The sequence below is a fragment of the Pollachius pollachius genome, assembly GCF_949987615.1.
Source record: "Pollachius pollachius genome assembly, chromosome: 18".
Taxonomy (NCBI): domain Eukaryota; kingdom Metazoa; phylum Chordata; class Actinopteri; order Gadiformes; family Gadidae; genus Pollachius; species Pollachius pollachius.
In genome coordinates this window covers 14161853-14185852 of record NC_136951.1, presented here as the reverse complement: position 1 = coordinate 14185852, position 24000 = coordinate 14161853, and the positions used below count along the sequence as shown (strand labels likewise).

The following is a 24000-nucleotide window of genomic DNA, read 5'->3' as shown; positions in this document are numbered from 1 at the left end:
GATGTTTTAGGGTGACTGCGAGGGGGAGTGATTGGGAGAATGAGTGAAATGTATGAACAAATATCACAACTCTTTAAGATCTTACCTGGTCTTAAAGAGCGAGGAGACGAGAGAAAATAAATGGACGAGGGCTCAAAAGCTTTTAGAGATCAACAGAGAACGATAAAGAGACTAACACACACTAATCTGTATGAGTCTAATCTAACACTAAAGAAGATATACAGTGTGTGCAACGTAGGGTTAGCACACTTAGCAGAGAGCACACGCCTTATCCCTCCCCTCTCTCTCTGAACGCTCACAGTGGAGCTAGCAGTCTCTGCACATGTGTGTGTGTGTGTGTGTGTGTATTTCTTTGAATGTGTTTGGTGCACATGTGTGTATATGTGCTTTGTTTAATTGTGTGTGTGTGTGTGTGTCTGTGTGTTTGCTTATGTTTTGCAGGACGGTGTTGACAAGAACTAACCACAGGGTTAAAGTCCCCAACCTTATACCTGGTTGGCTGGACCATGTCCAGTTTATGGTGGCGCCACAGATAGAAACAAAGAGAGCGCTGGGGAGGAAAGGTATGAGCTACTTAACCCGGCCTGAGCGCTCTGGCTCTCCCACCAGCCCTCCGGTGTTCCTTGGCCAGCTTGTGGGGCCCCTATCATCCCTAGTCAGTCACTGCGTCATAGTGCCATGGGAATAACCACAAATTAGACGTATATATGTAACCTAAAGCACTGATTGTAGCGTCCCCCATTCATGTACATGTCAGCCATGCAGGGCGACAGCCCGCTCGTCAGGAGCAGTCAGGGTGAGGCGCCCTGCTCAGGGACACCTCGACACTCTAGCCAAGAGGAGCCGGGTCCGAACTTGTTGGTTGGATATTTCATACCTTGTACCAGAGTGTTTTTTTTTGCATGCAGCGGTTTTACATGTGTTTGTATTTTTGTATCCGTTTTGTGCGTCTTTGTCACTTGCGTTTGTGCGCATGTGTGTCTTTGTCCCATGAGTTTGTGTGCGTGTCGATATGCCTTAGTGTTGTTCGTCTCCCCGTCGTTGTATACGACAGGTGTAGCTGTACCTCCAGGGGGGGTTGGCAGCAGGGGGCCAGACGCTGTAATTATGAAGTAATTATTGATGAACCCCACCATCATTAGCACCTCCCCACCCGGCGGCCCCCTGCAGTGATTTGAACACTCCTTCAGACAGGACCCAGCAGGCCTCGCCTCTCAGAACCTTCAGGAGGGCGGGGCTTTGACATGAGGATGATGCTGCCACTCAAACACCGCAAAAACAACAAAGGAATAATCAATAGGAGAGAACATACTTCCATCCTCTGAATCAAAAAAACACTGATTCTCAAACACACTCACACACACTACCTGATATATGGCTGCACACAGAGACAGAGCAAGAGGCTGAGAGAGGCTGAGAGAGAGAGGCCGAGAGAGAGAGAGGGAGAGAGAGAGAGAGAGAGAGAGAGAGAGAGACAGCGAACAAGAGCAAGAGAGAGAGATCAATAGTCAATCACTCTGTGTAAATCTTTACAGACTCGACTGGATCTCGGAAAAAGACCAACCTTATTACCGAACACGAATGCTACTCTCCAAGGCTTGCGCCTGCAGGCAAACACACACAAGAACGCGCACACACACACACAGGAATTCAGATAATAAAGACAAATAGGAACAAAGGTGAATACAGAGACCCACAGCTACATAACTGGTAGAGGAAATAGAAAAGGCATATAGTTGGTGGGTAGACTGATATTCAATCAGACAGCCTCAAGTCACATGGGACATACAGCCTGACAGACGGACAGACAGAAGGATAGACAGACGGGCAGAAGACAGACGATTGCTCCTGTATTGTAATGTCTCTGCATGCCAACTCGTCTAAAATCCAGCGCCATGCTGTTCAGAAGGCCTTTGTAAACCCACCGCCATGCAGAGGCTGGGTGTGCAACGGTCATGCACTGATTACACACACACACACACACACACACACACACACACAAACAGATGAACCCACTCCCCCTAACATACAAACAAACACTAACACACGCACACACTCCCCTGACACAAACCCACACACACACACACACACAAACACATTCACGCACACACACTAACAGTAACACTTCACCAACACACACACACACACAGATGAACCCACTCCCGCTAACATACACACAAACCTAACACACTCATAAATACACACACACACACCCACACACTCTCCTGACAGAAACCCACATACACACACAAACATTAATACGCACACACACGTACACTGATTTACCCACTCCCCCTCACAAACACACGCTGACACCCTCCTGTGCTTTTCTTCTGTATTGAATCCCCTCACAGCGGCGGCTGCTGGTTCCCCTTAAAAGCAGTCGGTTGTCAGGAAACCTTTCAATACGACGGCCATTACGGCAGCTCCATGGGGCCAAGAAGGTCAGCAACATCACCACCCGTAGAGAGAGAAGAGAGAGAGAGAGAGAGAGAGAGAGAGAGAGAGAGAGAGAGAGAGAGAGAACGACAGAGAAGTTGGAGAGAAATAGAAAGACAGAGAAGGTGGAGAGAAAGAGAGATCGACAGAGAGAGCAACAGAGAAGATGGAGAGAAAGAGATAGAGAGAGAGAGAGTGAGAGAGAGAGAGAGAGGGAGAGAGAGAGAGAGAGACAGACAGAGGGAGAGAGAGAGAGGGTGACCCAGAGAGATGGAGAGAGAGAGCGAAAAAGAGAGTGAGATAGAGAGACAGAGACAGAGAAAGAGAGAGATAGAGAATGAGAGAGGGAGAAGGAATAGCAGAGTGGTGGTGAGGAGCTGAAAATAGCCGGACCAGTCACGGGTCACTGCGATGGTGAACCAGGGAGGAAGATGGCTTCAGCTGGTAAATGAGTCAACAGCTCTCTCTGAAGGCCAGAGGAGGAGACTTTAAATAAACTCTCTATGGGACTCGAACCCACCGTGGAGGTCGGTGGGTAATCACAATAATGGCGGGTAAGTGGGGGCCTGGAGCTGCTGAGATTAGATCCATGTGGTCTTGGACTTTAGAAGAACCTGCCACGAAGGCACTAAGTCCATCCAAGACCCACCCACCTACCAACTGCCCAAATAGTTATAATCCAAACCCAAAGGCATTTAGCAGACTCTTTTATCCAAAGCGACTTACAATAAGTACATTTGTCCAAAGAAAGAGAAACAATAACATATCACTGTCTGTACAGTAAGGATGTTTATAGAACCTAACTGACAAGCACTAACAATTGCTATCTTAACCCATTCCCTGTATAAAACAAAGATAGCTAGGGTAAAATGCTACACAATGCTAAGTGCTATTTTTAAGTGCCAGGACATACACCATACAATAAGCTTCCCAGGAAGGTGAGGGGTTCTTGAATTGCAACAGTGAATGAGGGTATACTGGTTTAAAATCAGTTGCTCGTATGTTGAAGACGGCTGAGCGTTAATTGACAAAATATTCACATAATGGATGTTTCCTGAAGTACAAAATGAACAGTTTTTTAAATGAAGGTGCAATCAAGGTAACTGGACTTCTTTTATTTGGCAAATAAATATTTATAAGCAGAATGAGCATTACTATTTTTGTGCAGACCACTATCAAAAGGGGAGGTCCGGAATAAATTCTCTCATCATCTTCACCATCTCCCAACAAACGGAACAAAGGACACCTGACACAAACAGCCAATCAGAAGCTGCCCCTTGCAATGACCTGTGATTCCCCGTAGGTGGTGCTGTTCCTGTGGTTTCGCCCTCACTGTTGTGTTGCCCTTTAAAGAAACCGTGGAGCAGGCTGAGATGGCTCCGAGCTCAATGGTAATTACAGCCAGCGCCTGGGGGAGTAGGTGCTGTTTCACATGGACAATGTGACTCGCCTGTAGAGTATAAAAATACCCCAGAGACGTGTGGAAAGTCAATGCATTCCTCCGGTATTGGCATCTCCTCCACAGCACCTTTATAGATGAAAGACGCCGCGCATTGAGAATGTACCTTGTTAGCTCATTACAAATGATATTCTCCAACAAAGAATGTCCACGTTGATAAGTCATCCAATCGTAATCGATTTAGCTCTCTCTACATCCAGCAAAATCGACGCTTGAGTTACATCACGTGTGAGAGTGGCCTAACCAGGTGGAGGGTAGAGAGCTCAGCCTACCAATGGTCTGTCACTGGTAGGCTGATCTGTAAGGTAGAGAGGTCAGCCTACCAGTGGTCTTTCACTGGTAGGCTGATCTGTAGAGAGATCAACCGACCAGTGGTCTGTAACTGGTAGGCTGATCTGTAAGGTAGAGAGATCAGCCTACCAGTGGTCTGTAACTGGTAGGCTGATCTGTAGAGAGATCAGCCTACCAGTGGTTTGTAACTGGTAAGCTGATCTGTAAGGTAGAGAGATCAGCCTACCAGTGGTCTGTCACTGGTAGGCTGATCTGTAAGGTAGAGAGATCAGCCTACCAGTGGTCTGTCACTGGTAGGCTGATCTATCAACTTCCTATCCCATCTATCCTAATAGGACGTGTCGTAGTGAAATGTAAATTATTTCATCGTTACCCTGCCTTTTGGCTACAAATAAAAAATGTGGATATGATTGATCAGATCGTCCACCGTCTACGTTGTCTTAACTGACGTCCTAACCTTGATGCAGCTCAGCGGTCCCTATCGAACCGGTTCCATGCTGACTCATTAATGTGCTGATGTTGGCAGTTGACGCCCTCAGCTAGATACTGTGTTTCGTCACTTTAGCACCGTATGTGTCAATACGTAAGTATGGCATTGAACGGTGTCTAAATAACATTCACACTTTAACCTATGGGGTAAGCTATGAAGCGACGACCTGATTATAGTTGGAGGGAGGCTGTTTATTGACCAAACAATCAGGGAAATCCCACGTGTGAATTCAATACTGATGATAAGCCAATCATCTATAGCAGTGTTACTCATTGCGCGGCTCGCAAGCCACATGCGGCTCGCCAAGCCTCTATTTGCGGCTCGCATGGCGGTAAAAATATACAGTGATATGATCATTCAGTGAATACAGATATTTAAAAAAACAATACAAACAATTATTTAAAAAATAAATCAACAGCGGCATTAAAAGGTGGAAATATAGCCTTGTCTAGAAAATATTTTTAAACTTGCTCGGCTCTACGCTGACAGCGGGGTTGCCAGATTGGCGGTTTTCCTGCATAACAAGAGAGAATGTGCTCTTTGGATGGACTTATTCTTATAAACTTATTCTTCAATAGCTTCCATGTTATGTGACCCAGTGTCTCCACATTATTCCAGAAAATAGCACACAGTCACACAAGTCTTCATTTTCCTCTCAAAGTGCACCAGATTGATGCATTCCAGGTTAAAAGGTACCAAATTTTCTTCCGGGGGAGCATGCCCCCGGACCCCGCTAAGGACCGGGTTCCCTCCACAGTTTCACAAAATTCTGTGGGAAACACTGCTTCATTGAGGACATATTATTAAGCAGGCATACTTATTTATGACTGGATTTATAGCTTTTGATACTTTGCGGTAAAAATGGCTCTCCTGTTGATGTCGTCCTGTCAGTGCGGCTCTCCTGAAAATAATAATGAATACCACTGATCTATAGGGTTGACAGAAGTTAGCATAGCTGTGATCCGTGGTTATTGTCAGTATGTGGGTCAATCAAGATGAGTGCTCATTCTGAAACCAATGATGCAGTTTCACTGCTTCAACCTGTGCCTTATAGTCGTAAATTCGTTTTAATTATTCAACAAAACTTTACAAAGAAGCAAACACAAAACGAATCACACACCCACATCACTACTAACTTAATAAGTCAACGGAATCTTTCGCTTTCACCGAAAGGACTCAACTTCCCAGAAGTGTTGTGGCCACGTCACTGTTGAAGCAGTCAAACAGGACAAACCTTTATATTTTAATTCAGTTCAATGTTTACTTCTGCTCTGGGACCAGGGAGGGGAGACACACAGCTGAGAGGGAGATGGAGAAGGAGGTCAACAGAGAACAAGACTGAGGGAGGGACACTGGAGACTGAGATGCAGGGGTCGGAGAGGGACAGGAAAGGGAGCGAGAGAGAGAAAGAGATTGGGAGAGAGAGAGAGAGAGAAATAGAACAAAAAATAATACAGGAAAGGAGGACAAGAGTGCAGAGCCTGACACTGGTACAGCCACGATGACAGAGTGCCTTCTGGGAGGTGTAGTCCCAAGCTGGCTCTAGGTTACACAGATAGCTACACTCAAGGTTAGAGGTTAGAGATGATGACATTATACTAGCGTTCACTACAACACTACGGGTTTGATGCTCCCTACTCATGGGGGTTAATGGAAGTTCAATGTGACAACGTTCCTTGAAATGCTCCGTATATGTGTGAGTGTAAAAAGCTCAGAGATCAGATTGTATCAGACAGAAAGACAACAGGCAGACAGACATCGGAGTACCTCAAACTCAAGAGGCTGGTGTCTCCCTGTGAACTTAAGCTCGAGCCCTTCAAAACCCTGACGGGTCAGTCCATCAACACTGCCGACCGATGCTCTGCTTGGCACATCCTTCTCCCCGCTCCAAACAGAGCTGGGGGATTGTTCTGCTCCACGCGACAATATCGTGCTGTTGTTGTTCACGTCCAGTGATAACCAATAAGATATCTGACAGATGAGATAGATATGTGGTAAAATTGAGATGCATGTGTTATGGAATAGAGATTTGGGTGTGTTATTAAATTGAGGGGTGTGTATGCATAATGGAAGGAGGGTGTGTGTGTGTTATGGAATGGAGATGTTTGTGTGTGTTATGGAATGGAGGGGTGTGCGTGTATCATGGATTGAGGATTTGTGTGTCTATCTTGGAATGAGGCTGTTTCTGTGTTATGGAATGGAGGTACGTTAGTGTGTGTGTGTGTGTGTGTGTGTAGGGTGTGTGTGTGTGTGGGGGGGGGCGAGCGGGTGTGTGTATGTGTTTGTATGATGTGTTTGTATGTATGAATTTATGTACTATGTACTAGGGCTGGGCGATTAATCGAATTTCGATCACAATCACAAAATTAACATAATCAAGGTTTTTTTACTGTTTTTTTTTTTTATTTAATGTTTTATAGAAAGGGCAGAACAGCTGGATACATATCTGTATATTATTTTAGATTGGAACATTTTCTTTCGACCATTTAGTGTATTTTTTAAGGCGAAATTTCTCAGTTACGTTTTTTTTGGGAGAGACATGCTGAATAAATACAACATGTTTTCAAACTCAAAAATAATTGTTTGAATAATCGTGATTTCAATATTGACCAAAATAATCGTGAGTATGATTTTTCCCATAATCGAGCAGCCCTAGTATGTACTGTTGTGTGTGTGTGTGTGTGTGTGTGTATGTGTGTGTATTTGTATATTTGTGATTCTTTCTCTGTATGTCCATGACAGGGCTCGGAGCAGCTTAATAACAGGCTCCAGCGGTGCTGTTCTGAAGTCAGCGGATGACAACAGGAGAATATTTAGAGCTGATCACTTCAGACTGTCAGACATCCCCCATTCAGCCGGGGGTTGAGCAGTCAACACGCACGCCAGACTGAAGATGGATCCGTCACTACTGTACGTGTGTGTGTGTGTGTGGGAGGCAGCACACCACACCGATGGCAGTGTGTGTGTGTGTGTGTGTGTGTGTGTGTGTGTGTGTGTGTGTGTGTGTGTGTTTTTCGGACAACATATGTCAATTGGATCGCTTATCGTTAATCGCGCAACCCCGTAAGCGATCATCTGTCACCCGTCATCATCGGACTGTGTGTGATTCAAAAGACTGGGTGTCTTTCTGTCGGTCCAAGCCGCTAAATTACGACCACTCAGAGCTTTGGATGAGCTGTCCTTTATTCAGACACCTGTACTAACACTCCCCTCTGACTGGGGAGCCCACACAAACCCCAGGATCAGCAGGGGAAGGTAAGATCCTAATGTTTGAGATACTCTCTCTCTCTCTGATTTTAAAAGAATGTTAAAAATGCTGTCAAGTGGGTTTGAGGGGAGACGCCCCGCCCCCCCATTTCTATTTAGTAAACACCATTTTAACGACATTTATACTAGCATGGAGTCCCTGTCCACGCCAGACTGAGGAAAACACGCATCACAATGTGTAAACATTGAAGACCTCATTATAAATCCCATGCAAATGAAAAAATAAATTGGACAGAGGGCTCTTTGTTTTGAGCTCACCAAGTACCAAACACACTCTATGGAGGACTCGGTCCGTAATACGGGAATGAAAAGCCCTTGGCCACGAGTTCATAGAACATGCTTTCACACATTGAATTCAACCAATGAAAAGGCCCATGGCCAATTAAACCCTTCCACTGACTTTCTGGTCGGCACCCAGGCTTCAGGTTATAGGAATAATGGCATAGCTTTGCTTAGCAATCAACAAGATGGACACTTCGCACACATAAATGTTTTCTCTTTACAGCAATCACAACTACAACCGATCCAGTGTGTAGTGCATGAGGCATACGATAGCGTTAGACAGGCTACATGATCTTCAATCGATGGACCCTTCAACAGAAGCGCAGCCGCGCATTCCTCCACTGGCAGCTCTCGCGAGATTATCGAGATAAAAACAATAATTTAGTTTCGTTACTTTTTTCCGTCCGTTTTTTTGATCAACCGTAAATACAAATCACGGCAGACAGGAGTCAGAGCAACAAACCAGTGAACCACACCAGTGATCCCACACCAGTGAAAACACACCAGTGAACCACACCAGTGAAGCCAACCAGTGAACCACCCCAGTGAACCCAGTGAGCTGTCACACGGTCGCGGTGCTTCTTCACAACACGGCAGCGTGCTGGGGGGCTCGCGCTCGGCAGCTCGCTCCCACACGCGATGAACAAGTTGCGCTCTCTACAAACATCGAGAGAACGTGAATTCGGAAATATTACGACAATTATTAAGGTTAAATCCTCCTTAAAACGAGACAGCCCGGTTGTCAGTTTAGCAAAAAAAGCAGATTTATCAGATTTTTTGTTTTTTCCGCATTCCACAAACGGACTTTTCCCCGTCGGTGCCCCCCCCCGTAAGTTTAACGGAAAATCAAACCAAAACTTGTTCCGGTCGTCGACGTCTGGCGTTAAACGCCACGGTTCCCTTACCTGCAGGACACGGTGATCTCAACTTTGGTGGCCGGGATAGCAGCGTTGAGCGGGTCGAAGTCGCCTATGGACGCCATGTTGAGGAAAGTGTTGCTCATGCCGAAAGGTTTTCTGATCCAGCCCTCCTCCTCCTGGCGCGTGGCGCGATCAGACCGCACCTCCTACTCCTCGAGCGGCGCGGGGAGAAAGGTGTGTGCGCGCGAGCGGCTCGCAACGCCAAGCGGGCGGGCGGCAGGAATCTGGGATAGATGTGATGTCATCCAAAACACACCGTATTCTCTCTCTCTCTCTCTCTCTCTCTCTCTCTCTCTCTCTCTCTCTCTCTCTCTCTCTCTCTCTCTCGCTCTCTCTCACTCTCTATCTCAGCATCAGCCTCTCTCTTTCTTTCTTATTCTCTTTCTCCATCTCTATCAAACACTCGTTCTGTCTCTCTATCCTGCCTTTCCATCTCTCTTACCCTCTCTCTCTTCATCTTGTCCTCTCTCCATCTCTCTTACCCTCTCTCTCTCCATCTCTTATTCTCTCTCTCCATCCCTCTTACTCTCTCTCGGCCTCACACACCCAGTGTCTCTCTGTCCTCATCCTCCAGGCGCGGGATTGGATGTTAATTAAGTGAATAGTGGAGGACCCTCCAGTGACAATAATACAAAAGACAACGTCCACACCAACGGGATTATGGGGTGTGTGTGTGTGTGTGAGTGTGTGCATGCGAGCACGTGTGATTGTGTGCGTGTGGGTGGCTGTGGTTCTGTGCATGTGGTTGTGTGTGCGTGTGCGTGCATGTGTGTGTGCATGCTCTTGTTTGTGCGGGCGTTTGTGTGCGTGCGTGTGTGCATGCCTGTGTGTATGTGTGCGTGTGTGTGTGTGTGCGCACATGGTTTTCTAAAGATGACGCACCATTCCTCACTGGTTACTGACCGACTATATATCCAAATATAGCTCACACACTCACAAACGTACACACATACACGCACACATGCACACACACTCACACTACAGGCTTTCCCACGCATAAGCGCACAAAAACACTCACCCTGGCACATAAACAAAAAAATACACAACGTGGAATACAGAGATTGGTTGAGGTAAGGTCGTTCATCCCTCTGTCAATCAATCAACCATCACCCATCCCTCTGACAATTAATCAACCATTACCCATCCCTCCATTAATCAATCATCCATCTCCCATCCCTCTGTCAATCAATCAATCATCACTGATCCCTCTGTCAATCAATCATCCATCCATCACCGTTCCCTCTGCCAATCAATCATCCATCACCCATCCTTCTGTCAATCAATCATCCATCAACCATCCCTCTCTCAATCAATCAATCATCCATCACCCATCCCTCTGTCAATCAATCAATCATCACTGATCCCTCTGTCAATCAATCATCCATCACCCATCCTTCTGTCAATCAATCATCCATCAACCATCCCTCTCTCAATCAATCAATCATCCATCACCCATCCCTCTGTCAATCAATCAATCATCACTGATCCCTCTGTCAATCAATCATCCATCCATCACCGTTCCCTCTGCCAATCAATCATCCATCACCCATCCTTCTGTCAATCAATCATCCATCAACCATCCCTCTCTCAATCAATCAATCATCCATCACCCATCCCTCTGTCAATCAATCAATCATCACTGATCCCTCTGTCAATCAATCATCCATCACCCATCCTTCTGTCAATCTATCATCCATCAACCATCCCTCTCTCAATCAATCAATCATCCATCACCCATCCCTCTGTCAATCAATCAATCATCACTGATCCCTCTGTCAATCAATCATCCATTCATCACCGTTCCCTCTGCCAATCAATCATCCATCACCCATCCTTCTGTCAATCAATCATCCATCAACCATCCCTCTCAATCAATCAATCATCCATCACCCATCCCTCTGTCAATCAATCAATCATCACTGATCCCTCTGCCAATCAATCATCCATCACCCATCCTTCTGTCAATCAATCATCCATCCATCACCCATCACATCTGTACACACTGTGTGCGCGTTCACCCCCTAAAGATGTGACTCCATGTTTCAGGTCTGGTCCTTAGAGATGGCTCTGGTTCTGTGGGATGGCGTTTCCGTGGCGTCCAGGGGGCCGGCGCCTTCATCTCGCCTCGTCTTTCCAGCTCATAAAGCAGCACTGGTATTTATAGCCGGAGGGTGCGCGGACGAGGAGAGACAAGCGGAGGGGAGGGAGATATCGACCCTTTCCTTGGTCAGTCACTTATATTAACCGAGCTCAGGAAATAGCAGCACAGCTGTCCTCCTCGTCAAACACTGTGTGTGTGTGTGTGTGTGTGTGTTTTCTCATTAACAATTATCTCTTTATGAATTTATCGGAGCCCTTTATAGATCTGAAATGATTGGTTACCGTACTTTACTGTGTGGTCCTCGAAATAATGCCCTCCTCCCTCCCTCTCTTGTTCTGTGTGTTTCTCTCCTTCTCCCTCTCCCTTGTAATCAGTCTTCTCTCCTCTCTCTGTATCTGGGTTGATCTTCCTGCTAGATTTAACATCTCGGATGGCTTTAGGCTTCTCAGTCAGGAATTCCATATCTTTTCTGTTTACCTCATCTATATCCCTCACGCATGCACACACCTTTCAGATGGGAATAGACCAGTCTCTCCCACTACGTCTGACCATATTTACACCTCCAGTGGAGTTCTCAGCCCAGCCATTTTCACCCAGTTAATATTGATCTCTCTAGAATCTCCTGGGATCTCTAAAGCACTTCCTCTGCTCCTAGTCAAATATTATCTGGGAAATAGGTTTGATTCCCGGGCAGTGTAAGTAGAATCAGGCCAGGCAGGGATGGAGAAAGCTCGGGTAAATGAGCTCCCGGAAGAGCCAATCAGATCACTCAGACATGGTATCCCACTATGAGCAATCAATATCTTCTCATCTGATATACACTTGATTTCCACCCTAGCTGAATGGAAGACAACAAATATTTGATTCAGTCATCACACCATTTTTTTTGAAGAGTTCAGAATATCTGATAAAAGTAGACGGCGAATACAAAAAACAACAGAGTTGCTAAAATATGCAACACACCATCCACTTCAGAGATAAGTACAGTCAACCGTCAATAGATTCCAGCACAGAAAAAGTAGTTTCACAGAACCATACCTTTCAAAGAGATGATATTGGAGGGTTATCTTTCAGTAATAATATAGATTTCCGCAGGAATCCATGCTCCATCGCACAAGGGAGCTCTGCTCTGCTACACTCCAGACAGCAACATAAATCCAGAGTTATTGAAGAATAGCATCCAAGATATGAACACTTCAAGGTAAGTGGGAAAGGTTATGATTTTACACTTGACGGTTTTAAGCCCAGAAACAAGGTAGGTCCAGTTTCGGCCACCACCCATCACAGAACACAATGTATGCCCTTGCCCTTCCACCCCCCCCATTTTTATAATGATAGTGTCATGGTTCTAAAAATAATTTGACATACATGACAGGATAACACATCACACCATGTCAAAATAGATTCGCCATTCTCACTGCCTTTTGAATACACACGTCTTTGCACTTAAATTCCTTCTTGTTTATTTTACAAATATTTTCAATGCTCCTCGGCCTTCTTAAAGGTCCCATGGCATGATACTTCATGGATGGTTTTATAAAGGTGTTAGTGGGCCCCTAATACAGTACTTGAAGACGTTCAAAAAATTCAGCCTTGTTGCAAAATTACAGCCACTACGAGCCAGTCCCACAATGAGCTTTCCACAAATGTGTCGTTTTTTTGAAGCAGGTCAAGTTGGAGGGTGGGGGTGTGGCCCTGAGCAGCTTGCGGCCACGGTACTATACGCTAGTGTTTACAGTGGATGTATCGCAATGGCGAGGCGCACACAGCTTTTGGCCGTGTTCTGTAAATATCTAGAACACTCCGGGTGCTCTGGCGGGAGTCCTGGAGCTCTATATATAAATAATATCATATTATACATAGATATCTTTATCATATAATATATATTAAAATGGCCGAAAGCTGTGTGCGCCTCCAAACGATATTATGAATCTCAAACGACTGCGTCGGGTTATCTGACGTCTCCTGGTTCTTCCACTTCCACATCAATCTGAAGTAGGCTGAACCGCGACATGGAGGAGAAAGGGATTGTTGCTTGCGATTGTCTCCCGCCTCAGCAGTGAGCAGCGGGGCTCCGGCGGGAGGCAATCGTGGGCCACAATCCCTTTCTCCTCCATGTCATGGTTCATGTACTTCAGGGAGCCAAAGCCAAAGTTTATTTTCCCCAATTCCTTCTCAACCATGAGCTGAGATAACCCCCACTACGAGCCTCGTTGTGGAAATACCAGAGACGTCAGAGAACCCGATGTGTTATGCGCCATAACACCAACAGCAGAACGTTTGTCCAAATAACAACGAAGTGTAAAACACTTCCATATTCTCTGGGTGGGCAAGGCAGAGAAAGGGGAGGTAACTTATGACGACATATGGGGCCAAATTCGAAATCGGAGCGTCTGAGCTTTCATTTTTCAATGGCGGAGCGGGATACCTATTGCTCGTTTTACACCTTACGCCATTTCTAGCTACTTGGGGACCATAGGCAGGCTAAGGGAACACATATCAATCTTAGAAAAACTCATAAAGTGATATTTTCATGCCATGGGACCTTTAATTACAAGTAGCTCTTGAAGGTTTAATCATCTTACGTGGCCGGTATGAGAAATTCTAAAACGGGAAACATTTTCACACGGATAAGAGTTTTGTTGCCACAACAACCTGCTGCAAAAGGTCGCTTTGATCAGCGTGAAACTGCGTTTCCATAGGGGCATGTAGGAGCATGGCCCGCTCAAAATAGCCCTGAATTCATGCTGTCTTACCACAACACAAGTTTGTATTGTTTCACCGCGGGAAGAACGAGAGAAAGAGAAGGACGCAGAGAGAAAGTCAAAAAACCAGAGTCCAAAGGTTCCTTTTGACAGATGGTTTATTCACACAAGGCATCTGACATTAGAATCACTAGAAGTTCACCCAACGACAAAATCTCCTACTTACACACAAACACACGATATCGGCTCAGAAGATGAATTCATCCAAGCAGTCGGATTCAGTCGGTAACCTTTTTAAAATCATCACAGTTGATTCCAGTTAGAGGGGTACTGTTGTACACCTCCCACGATTCCTGGCCTGTGAACATATGAGGACATCTCGGAACATTACAGACCGTTGAAACTTCAAACCTGCGTCATTCCAAATAAAGCACAAACACAGCAGAAATGATTACTGTACAATATCACAACAAGCAGAGAGCGTTTGGAAGGGACTGAATACGAGGAGAAGGCAAGGATGAGTTCAGGGCTGGATGTCACACTTCACATACGCTGGATTCACCCAACATTGTTTTTCTAAATTTCAGAATCATCGTCTTAAAGAATATCTAACAGTTAAAAGGTAACGATGAAAGGTAAACTTGTGTACCCTTAAATATGTCAAGGCCCTGCGACGACACGAACATCTGCTAATTGTACCGACATCTGCTAGTGCTACCGACATCTGCTGCGTGTACGAGAGATGGTCGATGGTGACACTGAAGTTGACCTCTGATATATGTACAGGTCAGCAGGCCGTATAACAGATTGAGTTTCCAGATTGGCTGCGGTTAGAGAGTCGGTGGTCTTTTGTTTCAGTGTATATATATAGTATGTTTATGTGGTGAATTGCTCTGCAATCATGTCCCCAGCAGTGTTTCCAAGGCGGATCGACTTAGTTCAAGGCTTGGAAACTCAGACTAGAGTGGTCTGTAAATGGTGTTTAGGACGGACCAAGTGCACTATGGATGAGCGTGGGGGGGATTCTACTCCCAGCAGAAAGGTTCTGAGATCAAAGAACTTGAAGGCTCGCTTCTTGCGGAACTAACCCTGACCCCTCCTGCTCCTTAATGTCTTCTAAAAGGATTCACTCAGTTACTGAGGGTGAAAGCGTCTGCTAAATTACGAAATAGTTTTTTCTACTCTGTTCGTATGACGCTGGCAATACGGAAAATGACAATAATAACAGTATTGGAAACGCAACAGCGAAGATATGATACTATGTAGATATACAAACACACATCAAAACAAATGTACCAGACTAAATTAAATGCTTGGATGTTTTGAGGTGCAGTTTGCATCAATATTGTGAAATTGTGATCATGCTGAGCAATTGCAGCATCATCATCAGTTGTAAAGATGTGAAGTTTGTTTTTAAAATCAGGACATGGAAATGTATTTTTTGATAAACTGAACTGCAAAACAAGGTGCTTGATTAGCTAAAGATGAATAAGTTCTGATTTGAAGTAAATATGTCGCTAAGGATGGTGCTGTTTACCTCAGAATAAATCAGTGGCTTGTTCAGAAAAACACGATTACCCATCAAAGGTTCCCAAGTATGATGCCGTTCTTTGAAGGCGAGAAACTAGGGGAATGTTTTCGAAATTTTGAATTATAAGGTGCTTCCTCTCGTTGGAGATTCTGATTGTGAAAAAATAAAGTAATAATCAACAAGAAGACAGGAAATACGATTTATCGGTATTTGTGCGCTTATCTCTCGCTTCAACTTTCTGAGATACGAATTTGATCCCTGATCATTTTAACCACATCAGTATCCCCTTAATAAGCCTGATCATCGTCTCAGACCTCTAAAGGGAGCTTGTGGCTTCAAATGACTAATTCCTCCCCAGAGACACTTCGTCAAGTAATACTTCAGGTTACATGTTGACTTCACCAACAGAAACGCAGCATTCTTCCTGCTCCATGTACCTTTGAGAACCTTACATCTCCTCGAGGTCTGAAAACAGCTTAAGAAAGGTAGGAAAGGTTAAAAAAAGGATTGAAAAGTATCTGAAAATACTATCGTCTCAGTCTTGATTCACACATGCTTGTAAAGCAAAAAGTATAAAAACGGATAAAGATTTTGTCGTCAATCTCCTCGGCCAAAACCGGCCAATCAGCTACATGTCTGTGTTGTCACACAGACACACCTCTTCTTTTCTGTGCCATTAAAGCCATAAAGTCCTCGCGGGGTGAGGCAGGTTGAGGTCCACTGACGCCAGGCAGCGGGGCTGAGAAGGTATGACACACAAAGAAGTAGAAGACTTCGGACCACAGTGCGGGGAAACACACCTCAACCTGACCGTACTGCTGAAAACGAGCAGCAGGAACAGCGATGTTCCATCCTCTTCAGTGATCCGTACAGTGCACCGTTCAGAGTTTCCAGCACAGGGAGAGTAGTTTCACAGAGCCATAGAACCTTCAAAGAGATGATATCGGAGGGTTATCTTTCAATATTCGTATAGATATCCACAGGAATCCACTCTGCATTGCACAGGGGAGATCTCTGCTCTGCTGCACTCCAGACAGCAACGTTAAGTCCGACTTATTGAAAACAGCATCCCAGATATGAACACTACCCAAGTAGGAATGTAGAACTCTCATCTTTACTTATTTAGTTATTTTCCACGTTGATATTCGATGAAAACAACGTTCGGTGTGTTCCCACGCGGTTTCCATGGTGACGTATCCAATATAAAGATGCAAGCAGATAAACAAGATAGGTTTCAGATCTCAGCCAGTGGCTGATTTCGAGCTAGTAACTTTTGATTCGTTTGGACCAACTTTCTCCTCGACACTCCTCTCCCACAACGGCAGTTCATCCAACATGGCCGCCCTCCGTTTAGATGGACGGCTAACGTTATCATCACTGCAGCAACTGGACGCTCCTCCGTGAAGACCTCCCAGGAGAGGCGGGTCTCCAGGGGGCAGGAGAAGCTGTTCTCCATCGTGAGAACAGTTATCTTTGCTACGGTCTCTTAAGCGGAGGGGAGACCTTCATGAAGGCAGCCATTGCCAGGGCTACAGGCCACAGCCGTCCCTCGGGGGAAGGAACCGATACGGTGGATGACCACGGTTAACACGACATGGAGGTCAGCTGACCTCAATCCTCCGTCTTTTTCCAGATCTCACTGATACGTTGTGTGTTTCTGGTTCCACGCCTCTTTGAAGCCGCTCTGAAGCCGCTCTGAAACTCGCTTACTCATTGGTTACATAACGAACTTTACATAATGACTCATCAACTGTCAGAATAATTAATCTTGTGCTGCTGTTGGGGGCAAAGGCTGGGGGCCAGAATAGTCTTTTGTCAAGGGTGTTTGGATCCTAGTCCGAAGGTTGGAGGTTCAATCCCTGCAAGTCCCAAGCGTTCCTAAGCAAGACACCCAACCCCTGCTCTGTATGTGTTTGCACTGTGCTTGGATAGGAGCTCTTCCTGAAGAAACCCAACAGACTGTCGGAGCTGCCCCCTGCCCACCTATCTGGCCCAATTCTGGCAGACTCTGTTTATATTTAGGGATGGGTAACTGCTGGTCAGGTTTTCGCTTTCTCTAGAACAATGCACTCCCATTCGCTAGAAACAGATGGGGGCGGGGGGGGTTCCCTGAATGTTTGAATGACTTTACATGGTAACCCAAAACTGCAATTGTGTCTAACTTTAGACAGTTTAGTGGAGATTTACCCAAAGCACTACATGGTCACCCACAAGATCGCTTTTCGAGTTGCTGGAGGGCGTGGACCTCCTGATGGTGGAGTTGGTGGAGGGCGTGGACCTCCTGATGGTGGAGTTGGTGGAGGGCGTGGACCTCCTGATGGTGGAGTTGCTGGAGGGCATGGACCTCCTGATGGTGGAGTTGGTGGAGGGCGTGGACCTCCTGATGGTGGAGTTGGTGGAGGGCGTGGACCTCCTGATGGTGGAGTTGGTGGAGGGCGTGGACCTCCTGATGGTGGAGTTGGTGGAGGGCATGGACCTCCTGATGGTGGAGTTGCTGGAGGGCATGGACCTCCTGATGGTGGAGTTGGTGGAGGGCATGGACCTCCTGATGGTGGAGTTGGTGGAGGGCATGGACCTCCTGATGGTGGAGTTGGTGGAGGGCATGGACCTCCTGATGGTGGAGTTGGTGGAGGGTGGGGACCTCCTTAAGGGGGTGTTGGTGGAGGGTGGGGACCTCCTTAAGGGGGTGTTGGTGTAGGGCGTGGATCTACTGGTGGTGGAGGGTGGTGGAGGGTGGGGATCAGGGAGGTGGAGTCCATCCTTCAGCCTGGTTATGCTCCTCTCAGCTTGGTGGAGTTCATCAGTGAAGTCCTCCCTCCAGATGGCCCTTAGCCTGCCAGACCTTCACCGTCCTGTCACTGACCCACACACAGACACACACCACATAGGTCAGACATGCGCATCAAACGGCCTGCTGGTACGGACTCCCGGACATCCGCCGGGCCCCGGAGCTGAGCTCCTGCCGGACTCCGGCGCCGGAGTTCAGCTCCAGCAGCAGTCCGGGAGTCTGCAAACGGCAGCAATCCCTTTCTCCTCCATGTCGCAGTTCAGTCTGGACTTTCAGATAGATGTTTTTCATATTCTGCGCTTAATTTTGATTGGGTAAAGCTATGTAGGCGGCCGCAGTGTGCGTTTGTAAGTTGTGTCCACAATCGCTGGAATTTCATGCGATTCTTTTATGCGTGGTCGCCTGAGTCGCATAGCTCTACCCAATCAAAATTCATCGCAGGATATAAAGAAGTGAACAAAAAGAGCATTTCTGTAAATATTTGTAACTACGGCTGTCAAATTAATTTAATTAATTAAATTAATTAATTAATTAATCACAGAAAAAATTAACGCAGATTAATCACGCTTCTATAGTGCCCTTTGACCCGGTGCGTCATTTGCGTTGAAACAAAATGGAGGCAGATGAGAAGACGTTGCTCGGCCCCGTGAATGAAAAGTTCAAGTTTAAACTCCCAGACGGAACTGTAGATAGGAACACCGTTATCAGTAATCTCTTTAGTAAGGAATTTTCCTCACCGTTTATCAACCCTTAAATATCACCTCAACGCAAAACGTTTGGTAGCAAGCTGGCAGGTACGAGCTGCCACCGCCCCTGAAGCTGGCGCTAGCAGGCAGCCTCGTCAAGCCACACTCGACTGAGATTAATTGAATCTTGAGTGAGATGGAAATGTTATTAATTTGATCTTAAAATGCACCGTATTTTAATGAAAGACATGTTTTAAATAAAAGAGGCATTGAACTTTAACCCATTTGTACCGGCTGCTGCGCGGAGCAACATTGTATCTACTAGATACAATGTTGCATTTGTACCGGCTGCTGCGCGGAGCAACATTGTATCTACTAGATACAATGTTGCTCCGCGCAGCAGCCGGTACAAATGGGTTAAAGTATATTATGTCTATTATTCATTTTATCACTCATCTGCGATAATTTACTTGAATTAAATTATTTTTAAATACTTTCTCGGAAAAATGTAAGTATGCGATTAATGTAGATTAATTAATTACAGAGCCTGTAATTAATTAGATTAATTTTTTTAATCGCTTGACAGCCCTATTTGTAACATAATGACTTGCAGGAATCAAATCCAAACGAATGAGGGATTCGACCCCTTAACCAGTCTCCTCTTTCAAGATAATGAACCCATCATGGAGCATGGACTCAAACCCCTTTCATAACACAAACACAGGGTTTCAAACCTACAACTTGACTCATTAAAAAATATATGAGCCAATAATGCAAATCAGTCAGAGGTTGCACTCTTAAATCTTAATGGGTGGGTTTCGAACCCATGACTCACTCTGAGGCGGTGAAAAGCTGGCTGCTGTTGGTGGTCATGCTGTTGATGGGGCAATCGTGTCCCTGAAGGTCCCCCAGGGGGGTCAGGTTCTTGGCGTGCCAGAGGCGGAGCAGGCCCCCCCGACAGCCCCCCACCACCACAGGGGACCCGGGTACCAGGCTCAGAGCGCTGGCCCAGTCCCCAGGACTGCTCACACACTGCTGGGAGAAGGGCACAGAATACACAACCCTCGGGTGAGTGGAAGGAAGGGGTGTGAGGCGCGATCGCACTGCGAGGAGCGTCGCTAGAAACACGGCCTCTTGAAAGACGCAAAATGCCTTGTCAAATGCCAGACGCCTTGTCAAACGCCAGACGCCTTGTCAAACACAAGACGCCTTGTCAAACGCAAGACACCTTGTCAAAGGAAAAACACCTTGTCAGAGGCAAAGACGCCTTGTCAAACACAAGACGCCTTGTCATCCGCAAGATGCCTTGTCAAACGCAAGATGCCTTGTCAAACGCAAGACGCCTTGTCAAACGCAAGACGCCTTGTCAAAGGCAAGAGGCCTTGTCAAACCGCTAGACGACTTGTCAAAGGCAAGACGCCTTGTCAAACGCAAGATGCATTGTCATACGCAAGATGACTTGTGAAACCAAGATGCCTTGTCAGAGGCAAGACGCATTGTCAGAGGCAAGACGCCTTGTCAAACCGCTAGACGCCTTGTCAAAGGCAAGACGCCTTGTCAAAGGCAAGACGCCTTGTCAAACGCAAGACACCTTGTCAAAGGCAAGACACCTTGTCAAACCGCTAGACTCCTTGTCAGAGGCAAGACACCTTGTCAAACGCAAGACACCTTGTCAAACTGCGAGACACCCTGTCAAATGCAAGATGCCTTTTCAAAGACGGCGCCTGGTCAAACTGCTAGATGACTTGTCAAAATCTGCGTCATCTGCGTCCGCCATTGTCGAACCATTGGACAATGGCGGACGCAGAAGAATAGTTGATACTGGCCTTCTCCGTGAACAATAGTAAAGCCCGCCTCTCGCTTGATTTTATTGGCTGCCGGGGCCGATTGTGACAAAAATGAGCGGTGGGACTCTGTCCTTTGCCCGAAAAAGTTGAGAATGTTCAAACTTTAATGTTGTCTAAAAACGCTAGAAAAGCGCACACCATGGTGCTAGAGAGTAGCGTTAGAGAGGAGCGCAGGACTAAAGCACAGCTCGGCAAAGAAACAAGGACTTAAGCCCATTGTGGTGCCACAGCCTTTTGGTTGTTACCGGCAGTGATACTTAGCACTAACTGTATTATACTTGACTCTTTACACAGCCAGTAACCATGACGACTAACGATGATGTTGGTGACGGCTGGTCGCCACGTGATCACTGGTCACTAGGTAACGTGAAGTCAGAGAACGGCGAGCGGAGAGGAGAGGGCGATGAGTGTTTGATCTGCGGCCTCATTTAAGTCCGGTCACAGCAGGGGGCCGTGTGGACACAAGTCATCGATAAACCATCGACTGTAATGTCTTGACGACATTAATGATTTATCACTATTGCATTATAACTTGTTCAGAGTTCACCTGGATCCTGCATAGCCTCCATCCACCCCCCAACCCCTCTTAGGCACTTATTGTATGTTGTACGTCCTGGCACTTAATGTACGCACTTATTGTATGCTGTATGTCATTGCACTTAAAAATAGTACTTGTTCATGCTTGGCACTTGGTTCTATGAACGTCCTTACTGTACCGACAGCGATATATTGTCGCTTTGGGTAAAATCGTCTGCTAAATGCCCTGAATGTATTGCATTGATGTCTGTCTATTCAATGCATCAGTGACGGCCCATTGACCTGCAGTATTGTGTTGATGTTAGCATTGACAACTAGCATTGACTGGTGGTGCTAGCTAGGGGTGTTAGCTGGGACTGTTAGTGTGCTACCTGCAGCTGCTGCTTGCTGCTCAGGTCCCATCTCTTGATGCTGAGGTCCCGCGAGCTGCTGTAGAAGGTGTCCCCGTGGACCACCAGCGCCTCCACAGAGTCCTGGTGCTTTGGTTCAAAGGTCACGCAGGAGGTGATGCTGCCCTGGGCCCCCTCGGTCACCTCAAATATCTGGGGGTGAGAGAACAAATAGTGAATCTCAGCGGCTCAAAGCGCTTTACAACATTGTCTAACATTCACCCATTCATGCACACAACACCGACGGCAGGGTCAAACACGCAAGGCGACAGCCAGCTCGTCAGGAGCAGTGAGGGTGAGGCGTCTCGCTCAGGGACACTTTGACACTCAGCTAGTAGGAGCCGGCGATCGAACTAGCAACCTTCTGTTACCAGCCAACACGCTCTACTTCCTGAGCCACATGCCGCCCCTAACAAGGAGCTTGACAATTACTTATTGTTTGGCTTGAGAGGTCTTTGAGGTCGTGTCAGGACAGAGGAAGGGCGGTGCTGATGGGACTAAACCGTGCAGGACCCAGCCGGCCTTCTGGAGGGCCATGTCTGGCTCATGTGACTCAAACATGTGGACATTAATGCTGTGCTAAGACCTCTACTCATAAGCCTGGCCTAGAGCCTAGCCTCTGGAGGTCGTGTCTGTCTGGATGTCCCCAGAACAACCTGCAGCTTAACACGGGGAAACAGAGCCGATAATCGTCGGCCTGAAGCAACAACCTGATACAACTTGAAGACACACACTGCTATGTGTTGAAGGCTCTCCCTCAAAGTTCCCGTGTAAAAGTTGTCTGTGTCTCCTTCGACCCTCTGCTTTCTCTGTATCTGCGTATACAGATTTAGAAACATTGATCAAATCAGACCACTTTTAACCACAGTGGATGCAGAGGTATATCGGATATCATCTAAACTAGATTAGTGTAATGCGCTGATCTCTGCTTTACTGAACTGCGTGGTGAAGAGCAAGCATGTGCAGAACCCCTCTGCTAGACTCCTGACCAGAACAAGAAACCACACGAGGGAAGTACGAATAGTGAAGTAGTGAGAATATACCTTGATGTGGTGGTCCTTGGATCCGGTCAGGACCAGATCCTGTCCCGGTCCCAGCTGGTCCACGGTCAGACACCCCACCGGACCCAGGTGACCCGTCAGTTTACCTGTCGACACAAACCTGGCGGGAGAGAGAGAGTGGGAGAGTGATGGGGTGGTTGGAGGGGGATTACGGGCGTGGTTTTTATAGGTGTGGTTTGTGGGCGTGGTCTCTGGGTGTGGTTTTGGGGAGTGGTCTCCTGGTGTGCTTTGTGGGTGTGTCCTCTAGGTGTGCATTGTGGGTGTGGTCTCTAGGTGTGGTTTGTGGGAGTTGGTTGTGAGCGTGGTCTCCAGGTATGCTTTGTGGGCGTGGTCTCTAAGGGTGGTTTGTGGGTGTGGTCTCTAGGTGTGCATTGTGGGCGTGGTCTTTAAGTGTGGTTTGTGCGCGTGGTCTTTAAGTGTGTTTTGTGGGTGTGGTCTCTAAGTGTGTTTTGTGGGCGTGGTCTACAGGTATTCTTTGGGGGCGTGATCTCTAATGGCGGTTTGTGGGTGTGGTCTCTAGGTGTGCATTGTGGGCATGGTCTCTAAGTGTGCATTGTGGGCGTGGTCTCTAAGTGTGTTCTGTGGGTGTGGTCTCTAAGTGTGTTTTGTGGGCGTGGTCTACAGGTATGCTTTGGGGGCGAGGTCTCTAGGTGTGCACCGGACGTGGTTTAGGGTGTGGTTGAGGGCGTGGTCTTACTTGCGGAGGTCCCACATGCGCACGGCGTTGCCGGCGGCGGCGTAGAGGAAGGTGGCAGCGGGGTTGAGCGCCACCTGGCTGATCTGGTTCTCACCTGGGGGGATCCCCGCCGTCCGCTGGGCCGCGCCCCCGTCCCCCGAGCTCACCTGGCCCGACGACCTGGACACACACACACACACCTTACTGTTACTGCTTAGTACACAAAAACAAACATTACTGCTACTGCATAGTACACACACACACACACACACACACACACACACACACCTTACTGTTACTGCGTAGTACACACACACACACACACACCTTACTGTTACTGCGTAGTACACACACACACCTTTATGTTACTGCGTAGTACACACACACACACACACACACACACACTTTACTGTTACTGCGTAGTACACACACAAACACACACACACACACACACTGAACTCACGTCAGAGTCTGGATACACTTGGCAGAGTCCCTGATGTCCCAGACCTTGATGGAGGAGGTGGAGACAGT

General features: G+C 46.9%; 2 protein-coding genes across 3 annotated transcripts in view; both read right to left on the bottom strand.

The window, feature by feature from the left end:
- Nucleotides 1-9262, bottom strand: part of LOC307089159 (copine-8) — a 62446-nt gene extending 53184 nt beyond the window's left edge. For both annotated transcript variants that reach the window (XM_079755289.1, XM_079755290.1), the window contains exon 1: nt 9134-9262. In XM_079755289.1, coding sequence (XP_079611415.1) covers nt 9134-9231 — 98 coding nt within the window. In that variant the 5' untranslated portion in view covers nt 9232-9262. The remainder of the gene's footprint in view (nt 1-9133) is intronic.
- An 8697-nt stretch (nt 9263-17959) lies between these two features.
- The window catches only part of LOC307089812 (kinesin-like protein KIF21A), a gene marked incomplete at its 5' end in the record, with an annotated part of 43292 nt that continues 37251 nt past the window's right edge, over nt 17960-24000 (bottom strand). The window contains 6 exon segments of the mRNA XM_079756242.1: nt 17960-18343; nt 19795-19994; nt 21715-21885; nt 22776-22893; nt 23491-23649; nt 23933-24000. The exon segment at nt 23933-24000 is cut by the window's right edge and continues 22 nt beyond it. Coding sequence (XP_079612368.1) covers nt 18286-18343; nt 19795-19994; nt 21715-21885; nt 22776-22893; nt 23491-23649; nt 23933-24000 — 774 coding nt within the window. The 3' untranslated portion in view covers nt 17960-18285.